General features: G+C 37.4%; 1 protein-coding gene across 4 annotated transcripts in view; it reads right to left on the bottom strand.

Moving 5' to 3' along the window:
- Positions 1–13,520, bottom strand: part of CNTRL (centriolin) — a 77,902-nt gene that overhangs the window by 30,240 nt on the left and 34,142 nt on the right. For all 4 annotated transcript variants that reach the window (XM_019731213.2, XM_019731215.2, XM_019731216.2 and 1 more), the window contains 6 exons: positions 12,867–13,087; positions 7,289–7,465; positions 5,442–5,576; positions 1,825–1,970; positions 1,022–1,229; positions 396–575 (listed from right to left, as the gene is read on the bottom strand). In XM_019731213.2, the coding sequence (XP_019586772.2) occupies positions 396–575; positions 1,022–1,229; positions 1,825–1,970; positions 5,442–5,576; positions 7,289–7,465; positions 12,867–13,087 (1,067 nt within the window). The remainder of the gene's footprint in view (positions 1–395; positions 576–1,021; positions 1,230–1,824; positions 1,971–5,441; positions 5,577–7,288; positions 7,466–12,866; positions 13,088–13,520) is intronic.

Genomic DNA, 13,520 nt, shown 5'->3' with positions numbered 1-13,520 from the left:
ATTGGACCAGGTCTAAGGTGTGACAATGGGAGTAGATGGTGGAGATGGGATGGAGAAGTTCAGAGAGGCCAGGATGTTAGAAAGGAAGATGAGGAATTTAAAGTAATTTCCCACGATGTGTCCAATTGGGCAAGGAGTTTCAAAGGAGGCAAACTCATCCCAATGGCATTTAAGTACCACCTAACTGGCTCTCAAGTCACTCTTACATTCCCAATTCTCTTGTTTGCATCACGGCACCCTTGATTTGATGACAAGCATCCAGGTTTTTCTCAGCTCAGGTTCACCTCTGGGCCAGCAATGCAACCAGAGGTGACTGTGCATCACACCCCTTCTCAGCTGGCCTGATCGCTGGGGGCAGGAGGAACGCCTGTGTCTCGCTTTCCTAGTCTTCCCACCTTTTTCTCTAACTCTTGGAGTTGAGCCAGAATTCTCTCCTTCTCTTCATCAGCTTCCTGAAGTTGCAGATCTGTAAGGCCTTGGATTTCCTCCATACTTTTTAGATTTTCTTGCAAATAGTGAATTTCATGCTCCAACTGCTGGATTCTTGCTTCATGTTGCCTCTTATCAAAATTAATCTGTAAGGAAACGGGAGTTTCAAAGTTGATTTTTAAGCAAAATATGTTTTTAAGCAAAATAAAAACTTTTTAGAGTGTTATATCTCATTTTACTAAAGCGTGTAAGGAAATTTAGTATGAGTACCCAGAATGGTTTTCTCTTGAATACTCTCTAGGATCCATTTTAATGTTTGTCTCATTAAAATAATTACATCAAGAAAAATCAGATTCTGGCACCATACTATACTCTCTTGCTTCCAGGACAAAGAAAACACTGTTACAAGGAAGCCTGACTTTGCCATCAGAAGCCATATTCAGGGCTGAGTTTTAGTCACACCCCGCATGACTTGTTAAGAGTGAAAAATAACATTTATACTGTATTTACATGAGGAGAAAACACTGTAATTTGCTGAAAACGTGAGTATTTGCCAAACACTCCCCTCCACTACCTCTTGCCCTTTTCTTACTCTTGCTTCAAGCGCTCTCTCACAGGCCCGCCTGAACTCTTCTTGTCCGTTTGCCAGTTTCTCCTGTTGCAGAGCCATTTCTTCTTGCAGTTTTCTCTCTCTCACTTGTGCTTCCTCTTTTTCCCACTGGGAGCATGCAAGAATTTCATTGAATTGTTTCTGCAAATCAGCAAGACTTTTCCCTAAGACATCTGAAGGACTATGGACTCTGGTAAGGGGGACAAAAGATGGTATAAATGTGACATTTTATTCTGATGCTGGGTACAAACATGCTGGTAACATTAGAAGTAAAAAGAGTTGGTGGAATGGGTCTAGTGTCAGTCCATAGCAACTTACTGAGCATCTCCTAAGTACAAACTATTGTTTTATCAAATGTCTGCTGTCACTGAAAGCACAGGCTCTGAACAGCCTAACAATGTTTACTCAAAGAATAAATGTCCATTTCATATATTTCAATTAGCCTCCGTTTTTTTTTCCATATTTGTTTTCTATTTAAAATGCATAATGTGGCTCTACTTCCTGACCATATGCAATGAACTTTCAAGAAAGAGATATTCTTAAAACCTTTATGTTTTTTTAAATTAAATAATACCAAAAAGTATAAAAGATTTAAAATGTAAAAAGAAATCAGACAGACAATTTGAATCCCACAATCTTATGTCTCAATCATGGAAACATGATAAGGGGAAACCTTACAAACACACCGTCCATTCACAGTACTTGGAAAGGTGAGTTCATCATTGACCCTCATAACTCGGCCCACTGTATACTTTGTATACTTGGAGGTTTTCATTTTCCATCACCTCATTTCCCCAGCTCCTGACTTCAGTTTTCTCCGTAGCTCATCCACACGAGTTGCCATGTCTTCTGGACGAATCAAACCATCAACCACATTGTTAAGGTGATTCTGGAAATCTTTAAGTTGCTGTTTTAACAGGTTATTGTCATCCTATGGAAGGGATAAAATGAGGTAGTCAAAGTTACCAAAACCAAATTTAAAAATACACCCACATACACAGCCTGTATTACTTATCATATGATAGTTTTATTCAGCTCCTTTACCAATTTTTTTAAAACCCTTTCCACTTGGGCTGACAATATATATGATCAATCTAAAGTCACAAAAGACACAACCAGGCATTATGATGTCTCCTGATGTGATGGAAAAGGAAGTACCTATGAACACTGCCTATGAATGTCTTATGTCTTCGAAGCAAAATCTAACTAACTTGAATCTAAATAAGCCTCCATATATGACAAAATTAATACTATGGGGATGCAAACAGCAAAATCTAGAATACGGAAAACTCTACAGGACAAATATCTGGTTTTTCTTTAACACATAACAGTGAAAAAAGAGAGAAAACCTATAGACTGCAAGAGCCTTAAGAATCAAGTAAACCAAATGTGATGTGTGTACCTTATTTGGATCCTGATGCCAAAAAAACACTTATAAAAATTGATGAGATAATTTGAAAAATGTGAATACTGATAAGGTGTTTGATATTAGAGAATTATTTTAGGTATAACAATGGTATCCATGCTTATGCTTTTTTAAGCCCTTATTTTTTTAGAGATACATACAATAAATAGTACAGTATTTACAGACAGAATAAAACGTTTCAGATTTACTTCAAAATAATTCAGTGTGTGAATAGGTGGGAGGGACAGGGTGTGGAGGGCTTTATAGATGAAATAAGATTGGCCGTACTTGTTGAAGATGGATGGTATGGTCTATACATGAGAATTCTATTTTTGTATATGCTTGAGACTGTCCAGAATTCAAAGTTAAAAGAAAAAAACATTTTCTCATACTCAGATCCATCTGCCAGTCAACTGAAAAATGGACCACCTAATACGGAAGCTTCTCTAATCGCTTACACTTCTCTGTGGGACTATTTGTTACGTATCAGCATATTTTTACTACCAACAAACAAACACATCTAAACCACAGAATTAAATTCAGACAATGGTTCTTTCAAGTAAAAAGAAACTGCTAAATTTCTCTAAAGTATAAAGACAAATAGTTCTATATCCTAAGCTACTAACTGTATTCTCTGGAATACCTACCTGAGTGATTAATTTACTTCAAACTGAGTGCAACAATGTGAACTAAAATTGAGGAGTTAGAATTGCAATGAATAGGCTGCGCTCCTGTACTACCTGGAGTCCTCTTATCTATAAACTGTGCGTGCCCAGCGGCCATACTTGTACTACAGTGTCTAGTCCTGGCTGCACGTGATCTGACCCAAGGCCAGCCAATCCACTAACTAGCCAGAAAACAATTTCTTATTCTCTCCAAAAGTTGAACCAGGATCCAGTACAGCAAGTCTGTATAATTGCCGGACCTGTAAAAATATGTCAGTTCAGGGCTGGGGTCCACGCTGGGTCAATTACAATGCCCAGAGAGCCAGAGAAGGAGCAATGAGAGGCCTGTGAATCCCCCAAAAGACTGACAGAGCAGCGCTAGGTCCTAGCAAGCTGTCTCCTTTCTTGAGCTAAATTTCAGTTGGATTTGGTTCATTGCAACTAAATGAGTTCCAACAAAGCCAAATGGAGAGTGAGTTTAACTTGTACACAGAATCCGGAGGTTAGTAGGCCAAGTTACCAGAGGACTGAGTTCTAACTCAGGTAGTCTCACAGCATACTGGAAAGCTGACTTCAGTTCTACCCTGGAGGAGAAGGCCCCTGAAGAATGTAGTTTAGTCCTTTTCTTATCTCTTTTAAAAAAATGTTTTATTAGTTTCAGGTGTATAGAACAATGTAATAGTTACACATTTACACCCGTCACAAAGTGATAACCCCCAATCTACTACCCCTCTGACATAGTACATAGCTGCTACAATTCCATTGACTCTATTCCCTATGCGGTGCTCCACTTCCCGTGACCAAATATATATATATATTTAATTATAGTTTATATTCCATATTATTCAGCTTCAGGTGTACAGCGCAGTGGTCAGACATCTACACAGTCCATGAAGAGATGGACTGAAGAGATGTATTCTGAAGTATTTATGAGTGCAATAAAGATGCATGAGATTTTCCTTAAAATAGTCAGCAAAAAAATGTGGACTAACTGAAATAAGAACGGCAGAATGCTGAGACTTGTTAAAGCTGGGTTGACCAAAGGTCATAAGACTATTCTGTTTTTGTGATTATTTGAAATTTTCCATAGTAAAAATAAAAAACAATCCAATGAACCCTCAACATACACACAACTCACACAAGAATGGAAAACATGTACATCTTTTATATTTGCTTCAGAAGCTGACCTGATAGTGGGAAAAATTAAATTTTAAGTTTTTTCTTAAATTTTGAGGAAAAATATTCAAGGTGTTGGAGGAAGAAAGAGAATTTGGGTGAGCTCAGTCTGAGTTGTCACAACCCCCCCCCCACCCCCCCGCATGACTTTTGGGAAGCTTTCCCCAAACCATAGCAACTCTGCCCCTTTATTTCTGGTAAAGTGTAACAGCTGCCAACTCAGTCAGCCAAGCGGCCCCTGACCTCACAGATCTCGGGACCTGGGTATTGATCCAGGGATCCAGGTACATATTATTCAGACATCTGTTCTCTTTGAGAGAGTTAAATTATCTGGAAAATTCTGTCCACCTGCTTCTCCCGCAGTTTGTTGGTCAGGTTACCGTGACGATAGCTATTGTCAAAGAAAACCCCAGCAATGTAAAATGACTGCCTTTTTAATAGCACCCTTTCTGAGATGGGGACTGTGAAAACTGTGCACAGTTACGAAGTTCTACTCCAAGCCACTCTAGGTAAATTCCTGGATAATTACACAGATATTTCATGGAAAAAGAAGGCACCAATCCGCTAACTTTTGTCTGGTGACAAATCTGCTTCTAGGATACATGAAAGGTACTGCGTTCACCCATAAGTTTATACAGTATCCCCTGTTTACTACTGACACTACCTCCATCTCTTTGCACTGTCATAACAACATGAAGCATGCATATCAATAATTTTAAAACAACAGGCTCACAAGGGAACAGAGGCTCTGGTCCTAGCCCACTCAAAATTCCCTTTTTTGTAATAATTCAAGTTGCTTACTGCATGTTAGAGCAGGTTGGTAAGTGTCTGACTAAAGACATCAACATCTTCGAGTGTCCCATGTAATAATATACAGTGGTACCTCGGTTTTCTAACGCAATCCGTTCCAGAAGACCCTTCGAGTTCTGAAACGTTCGAAAACCGAGGTGCGTTTCCCCATAGAAAGTAACGCAAAATGGACTAATCCATTCCAGATCTTTAAAATCAACCCCTAAAACTGCAAATTTAGCATGAGTTTTACTATCTAATGATACCATAGATCCATAAAATTTCTGACAGTTCGTAAACCGAAATGTTTGTCAATGGAGATGTTTGAACACCGAAGTACCACTGTATTCCGAACCAACAATCTCACCTGCAGCTGTTTAAGTTGCGTGCGGAGCTCACTATTTTCTTGGTCCTTTTCTTCCGAGAGCTGGGCTTTTTCGAGGGCATTCTTGAGGGCTTGCTTTTCCTTCTCAAGTTCTGCTTCAAGGGCTAATTGTTCTAACTATTGCCAAGCAATGACATGAAAACACAAAACAGCAATAATTTATGATCTAAAAAGGCATAGAGAAATTTACATATACATGCAGTTCCTTGCTAGCTATGGTTTCATAACATTTCAATTTTACGTCTGAACTCCGAAATTTAAAAGCCCAAGGTAATTTTTTCATGTGCCTCCTTAAACTATTATTACTTAAGGAAGAGTAAATACCAAAATCAGCTCAGCCCAGATATGCCAAATCAGAATCTCCGGGGGTGGGCCCAAGCACCTCCCTTCAAAAGCTCTGTGAGTGATCCAACAATCACTGCTCTTCTTTCCCTTTGACCAATATTTCTCAAACTGTGGTCCTCAAGTGCCTGCATCAAAATCATTTGGTGTGCCTGTCAGAAATGCATAAGCCTGCCTAGCCTCCACCTTAGACTTGACAGACCAGAATCTCTATGGTGGGCCCAGGAATCTGCATTTAACAAGCATCACAAGTGATGTCATGTAACTAAAGTGTACCAATCAGAGACCTGTAGATCACAGAGAAAGGCTCTGTTGTGCTCCGAACTGTCAACATGTGGTTTGCAGACCAATTCTGCCAGTCCTAATGCTAACGAAGGGCGTGTTCCTTTCCATACCAAGTGCATTTGCGAAAGGGCCAGACTGTTACATTTTTGCCAAGGTGCATGAGGAAAACAAAGGACAATGGAGGTACAAAGGATAATGGATTTCAAGCTAATGGCTGGCTTAAAACTTAAAAAAGAGAGAACTGAATGCAAAGGAGATGCCATCTAGAAATTTTATTGATTATTATTTAAAAATACGTGTATACTGTAATTTTAATTATTCCCCCCAACCTCCTTTTGTAAAACTTGGTACTCTTGAAAAATGTAATCCTGAAAATTGACAAGTGGTTATTTGATATCTGATAAGTAAAGGAATACAAAGTAATTCCTGTAACAAGCCAGACCTATTCTTACTTCCTTTTCTAATCATCTGAATGGTATTTCACATGAATTCTTGGGATTCTAACTATCTTATTTGATCTCACTTTCATCCAATAAGAACATACTGACCTTCCTCATGTTCCAGGCACTGACAAAACAGAAACATCATTTCTGCAGGGCAGTCTTCCCTGACCACCCCTCCCCTGCACAGAACCCTATCCCCTTCTTTCTCCCACACTTGTTTCATGTCCTGGACTGTCAGCCTCACAAGGACAGTGCCCATGTCTGCTGTCCCGGCAGCATTCACAGCACCTGGCCCTCAAGGGCCCATGAATAAGTACTCACTGGATGAATAACGATTTCTCTAATTTGCAAGTATAATTTAAACTAGTGGCTATTTCATCCAACCAAAATAGGAAGGAGAAAAATAAAATTTAACATCAACTTAAAAGATGTCTCTTACAGCTGTTTTGAGAAAGACCAGACTTACTGAATTCTAGCTATGTGCTTTCATGTCCATTATCTAGCTCCCTTATCCTCATCATAACCCATTTCACAGACGACAAGGCATTTGTCAGAGACTCAGAGCCGTGAAGTGATTTGCACTTGGTTATACCTGGGTAGTATTTGAACTCAGAATGTCTGACTCCCAAACTGTGCTCTTCCCATCACTCCACATACATTACATGAAAAAGCGTTTACTCTTACATTACATTACAGGAAGGCTAAGACGTTAAGGCCATAGGCTATTTGCCTTCTAGATGGCTTTACGCCCCTACTTACCTGGCTGAGCCTTGTTAGTTTTTCCAAGTCTTCCTTGAGCTGGCTGGCTTCAGCATCGCGTAGTTTTAGCTGCATCTCTAGCTCAGCCTCATAGGCACTGAGCTCCCCCTGGGTGTGCTGTAGGGTTGCATTCACCTCATGTTGCTCCTGGAGGGCGATTTCTAGCTCTGCAAGCTCCTGGAAGGATTCAGAATATGTAACTACAGAACCCTCACTGTGCTGCTTGAGCATCTGCAAATCATTATAAGTACAGTAAACCAAATACTGGCCAGCCTGGCACAAAAAGTGTTCATTAGCAATATGATGAAGCCACAGGCTGTGCATATCCAGGTCAGAAAGCAAAATCCTCACTAAATGTAATCAGAAAAACCAGTAAGCTATAAACTTGTCTTCCAAAATAACCAGTTGTATGATATTTTAAATGTGCCTGAATATGTAAGAAGAAAAAAAGAACAGAAGAAAATTTAAGACCTATTTTCCATCAGACATTGGAATAAATGTTTTCACATTCATTACTTCATTGCATTTTCATAATAACTGTGTAAGACAAGATATTATTCCCATTTTACAGATGAAGAACTAGAGAATGGACACCTAAGTAAATGGCATGGGGCTGTGTAGCTAAAAAAGGATAACAGTCAGAATATGAACCGAGATCTCTCACTCAAAAGCCCACACTCTATTAAACCACAGTATGTTCACTTATCAGAACAAAACGGGTCTAGCACTCTGTAATATTAAGGATATTAGAGTAACTTAAATGAGTGCTAACGAGAATGTAAGTACATATTGATTAGCATACCTCAGTGCTGAGTCATTTTAGCCTATCTGTTTTTTATGAATAAACATTACAGCTTTCATCTATTTATTTGGGATCTTAAAGCATTAGATCAAACTATGTATTCTGGATTCAAGAGGGGGATCCTATGATGAAAACGTCTATAGAAGAGTTTCTTAATGGGTGGTTAAAAGAGTTCCAGGTATCTGAATCATTTGGGTTGCTTGCGCGAAATACGGACTCCATATGTAACCAACAAAGGGTTAGTATCCACTAAATACATAAAGAATTCCTACAAATCCTTAAGAAGCAGTCAAATAAAGCAATAGAAAAATGGGCAAAGAATATGAACAGGAAATTCACTGAAGAGGAACATTGAATGACAAACAAACAAATGAAAGGCGCTCAACCTCTTCAGTCATCTGGGGAAATGAAGTTTAAAACAAGATACTTGATAAAATTCAGCAGCCATTCATGATAAAAACCCTTAAGAAAGTGGGAATAGAGGGATCATATCTCAACATAATAAAGGCCATATATGATAGACCCACAGCTAACATCATACTCAATGGGGAAAAGCGAAAACCATTCCCCTTAAAATCAGGAACAAGGCAAGGTTGCCCACTTTCTCCACTTCTATTCAACATAGTGCTGGAAGTTCTAGCCACAGCAATCAGACAAGAAAAAGAAATAAAAGGCATCCAAATCGGTAAGGAGGAAGTAAAACTGTCATTATATGCAGATGATATGATACTATATTTAGAGAACCCTAAAGACTCCACCAAGAAACTATTAGAGCTGATAGATGAATTTAGTAAAGTAGCAGGATACAAAATTAATATTCAGAAATCAGTTGCATTTGTATATACCAATAATAAAACATCAGAAGGAGAAATTAAAAAGCAATTCCATTTACAATTGCTCCAAAGACTATAAAATACCTGGGAATAAATTTAACCAAAGAAGTAAAAGATCTGTACTCAGAAAATTATAAGACACTGAAGAAAGAAATGAAAGAAGATACAAATAGATGGAAACACATACCATGTTCATGGATAGGAAGAATTAATATAGTTAAAATGTCCATACTGCCTAAGGCAATATACATATTCAACGCAATTCCTATCAAACTACCAACGACATTTTTCACAGAAATAGAACATATAATCCTAAAATTTATATGGGATAACAAAAGACCCCGGATATCTTCAACAATCTTGAGAAATAAGAACAAAGTGGGAGGTATAACAATACCTGACTTCAAATTATACTACAAGGCTACAGTAATCAAAACAGCATGGTACTGGCATAAAAACAGACCCATAGATCAATGGAACAGAATAGAGAGTCCAGAAATAAATCCATGCCTATATGGCCATTTAATCTATGACAATGGAAGCAAGAATGTACGGTGGGGTAAAGACAGTCTATTCAATAAATGGTGCTGGGAAACTTGGACAGACACATGCAAAAAGATGAAGCTGGATCACCTCCTTACACCACATACAAAAATAAATTCAAAATGGCTTAAAGATTTAAATGTAAGATCTGAAACCATAAAATTCCTAGAAGAAAATATAGGAAGAAACTTCACAGACATTACCCGGAGTAAGATTTTTACTGATATATCCCCTCGCGCGAGGGAAGTAAGAGAAAAAATAAACATGTGGGATTACATCAAACTAAAAAGCTTTTTCACAGCAAAGGAAACCATCAATAAAACAAAAAGGGATCCTACTGAATGGGAAAAGATATTTGCCAACGATACATCGGATAAGGGGTTAATATCACAAATTTATAAAAAACTCACTCAAATCAACTCCGAAAAAACAAACAACCCAATTAAAAAATGGGCAGAGGACATGAAGAGACATTTTTCTAAAAAGGACATAGAGATGGCAAACAGACACATGAAGAAATGTTCAACCTCACTAACCATCAGAGAAATGCAAATAAAAACCACAATGAGATACCACCTCACCCCAGTCAAGATGGCTATCATCAATAAATCAACAAACAACAAGTGCTGGTGTGGATGTGGAGAAAAGGGAACGCTGGTGCACTGTTGGTGGGATTGCAGATTGGTGCAGCCACTATGGAAAACAGTTTGGAGGTATCTCAAAAACCTGAAAATGGAACTACCTTATGATCCAGCAATCCCACCCCTAGGTATCTATCCGGAGAAATCCCAAACTCCAATTCAAAAATCTTTATGCACTCCTATGTTTATTGCAGCACTATACACAATAGCCAAGACCTGGAAACAACCGAAATGCCCGTCAGTAGATGACTGGATTAAGAGTACATTTATACAATGGAGTATTATGCAGCCATAAAGAAGAAAGAAATCTTACCATTTGCAACAACATGGATGGACCTAGAGAACATTATGTTAAGTGAAATAAGTCAGAAAGAGAAAGACAAATACCATATGATCTCACTTATATGCGGAATCTAAAGAAAAGAATAAGTGAATGAACTAATCAGAGACAGTTTTGGAAACATGGAGGAAAAACAGAGGGTTGCTAGAGGGGCGGGGGGGTGGGGATAAGGGGAAGGTGAGAGGTTTTGAAAAATAGTTGGTAACCACAAGATGGTCATGGGGGTTTGAAAATTAATTTGGGGAACGTACAGAGGGATAGTGGATGAGGGGAGGGGGGTTCACGCAGTGTGAGGGATATAAATGATAAACGTCTAAGTTTTGCTTTGTCTTGTGCACCTGAAACTAATAAAAACAAAACAAAAACAAAAACAAACAAAAAACCAAAACAAAAAAAAACAAGATACTACTTTATACAGAGCATAGAGGAACAGGTTAAACACACCATGACGGAAACAATCAGACACATCCAGGATGCGGGACACTCTATAGGACTACTTCCTGGACTACGCGCACACACACACACACACACAAAACCTATACCTATAAAAGACATTCTTGGCACAATTGGGAAAATCTGAATATGGTTCAGATATTAGATGACATTAGGGAATTATTATTAATCTTCCTAGGTGTAACAATGGTATCATTGTAATGTAAAAAAAAAAAGTTCTTATTTTTAAGAGATGTGTACTGAAGGAATGATGTCATGATACCTGCAACTTTCAAATGACCTAGCCAAAAACAAAAACAAAAACAAAAATAAAACAACCAAACACAGCAAAATATTTGTTGAATCTAGGAGAGCACATAGGTGTTCAGTAAACTATTCTTTCAACATTCTACAAGTGGAAAATTTTTCATATAAAAAGATCCCATTTCAAACTCAGCAGATTGGCAAACACCAAGTCTGACAAAATATTAAATTTCCTGAATTTGATCATTAATCTGTGTTTACATTAGAAAATGTCTTTGTTCTTGGGAAACACATGCTGAAATATTTAGAAGCTAAGCAGCAAGATGTCTACGACTCATTCTCAAATGGTTCAGAAAAAATTTTACATAAAAATATATAAAATTATATGAGATAAAGCAAATGTGGCAAAATATTAATTGGTAACTGAATGAAGTACATCGTGAGTTATTCCTGTAATTCTCCTGTAAGTTGGAAATTATTTCAAAATAAAAGCTTACAAAAATCCAAGTTGCTGGCAAGGAGGTGGTGCAATGGTAGCCCCCACATTCCTGGTGAAGTAGACGTTGATAGAATCAATGGGCAGTGGTTTGACTACATCTTGTGACGTTACTCTCTGACTCACAGTCCCACTCTGAACATAGTTCTCATGCTCAAGACGTGCATAAGAATGTTACTCTCAACACTGTCATAGCAAAAGACTGGAAACCACTTAGATGTACCCCCAAGAGAATGGATAAGCAATAAATTTTTGATGTGTATGTAAAATAGGATCATTGATACATACATCAATAAAATTGATACATACATCAATAAAAATAAACAAAGTAGACCTATATGAATCAATGTGCATAATTCTCAAAAATATAAATATGAGGGAAGAAAGGAAGTAGCCAAAGAATATGTACATTATCATACCTTTTATAGAAATCTTAAAATTTGTAAATAATACTACATATTGCTTATGAATGGATATACATAAAATAAAAGAGAAGAGATGCAGGGAAATAACAACCATATTCAGGATTTTGTACCTATGGAAGGGGTACACAGAGGATTTCAGCTATATCTGCAAAGTTTTATTTCTCAAGCTGAGTTGTGAGTACACAGAGTTAAATACTATTTTTGATATTTTTATATGCCTGAGAAATTTCATATTAAAATATATTAATTCAAATTTTCAGAGCCAGCCCTACTGAGGATGAGGTTTGTGGATCTGGGTTCTCATACATTATAAAGTTTGCCAAATAACTAAAACAGAGCAAGTAAAATCTCCAAAATGGCAACAAATGAGGGACTGAAAGGTATAATTTATAACACCATGTCTGTCTTATCTGTAAAATAATGTTAAAATTATGAAGTAATGACAACAAGAATAAGAAAAATTATGTTGCAATTAATTTTGAGACGAATAATAAAATATAAACATTTACTATAGCATTTATAATAGCTACAATTTCATACTCTTTAGTTATTTGATAATACCTTTCCGAATAGAAATTCAGCTAAAATAACCTTCCATTCTTAATAAAGGAAAAATGATTCCAAGTATATCCCAACGAAAGGAAAACAACAACAAAAAAACCCCAAAAAACAACACTAAATACCCCCTAATACTTTTTTGCCACTTATAATTGTACTGTTGCTAACGTCCTTAGCTAACTTAATTTGGACATCAGCTACTTCTGAGGTTAAGGCGAACAGACAAGAAAAAAACAAAGCATACCTTCCGCATATTTTCTGCATCTATAGCAACTATTTCCAGCTGGTCCCTCTCCTGCTCAACCTCAGTCAGTCTCTGCAGCAAGGTCTCTTTCTCATCCTGTAGCTTTCTGCACTCATTCTGAGCCTGAGTTGCCTGGCCTTTGACAGTCCCAAGGTATTCTTGCAACCCACTGATGACACCTTCCAGTTCCTTCTTCAGGGCTTCATTTGCTGCTATCTGGCCTAAGATGGAAAAAGGGAAGGTAATAATGTATATAAGAAAATGTTTTCAAGATACATAAATAATTACTGCATTTAATCTCCCTAGCTATTTGTCACTAGCTAAGAATGCAAGTCCAAGTTTTTAATTATTTCCTACTATCTTATTTTTCAAGATATAATGATAGAAATATTAAGCAGGTATACAATAAAAATAGTATATTTAGTAGACATTGCTATAAAATGTCTAACTTATGCTGTAAAAAGTTTAAAGTGGTAATTCTCAAATAAAATAATGAAAAATGTGCAGCAACCCCGAGTTCTTGTTGCTAGATACACAAAAGAAAACCACTCAACAAACAAGATCAACCCAAGACTGGGAGCATAAACATGAAAGCTGAAGAGTTAAAAACAAACACTAAATTAGGTACCTACATACCATGTGCCAGGCACTTTA

This window comes from Rhinolophus sinicus, linkage group LG04 (assembly GCF_036562045.2).
Source record: "Rhinolophus sinicus isolate RSC01 linkage group LG04, ASM3656204v1, whole genome shotgun sequence".
In the NCBI taxonomy this organism is placed as follows: Eukaryota; Metazoa; Chordata; class Mammalia; order Chiroptera; family Rhinolophidae; genus Rhinolophus; species Rhinolophus sinicus.
The sequence above is the reverse complement of the archived record's forward strand: the minus strand, read 5'-3'. Positions and strand labels throughout refer to the sequence as shown.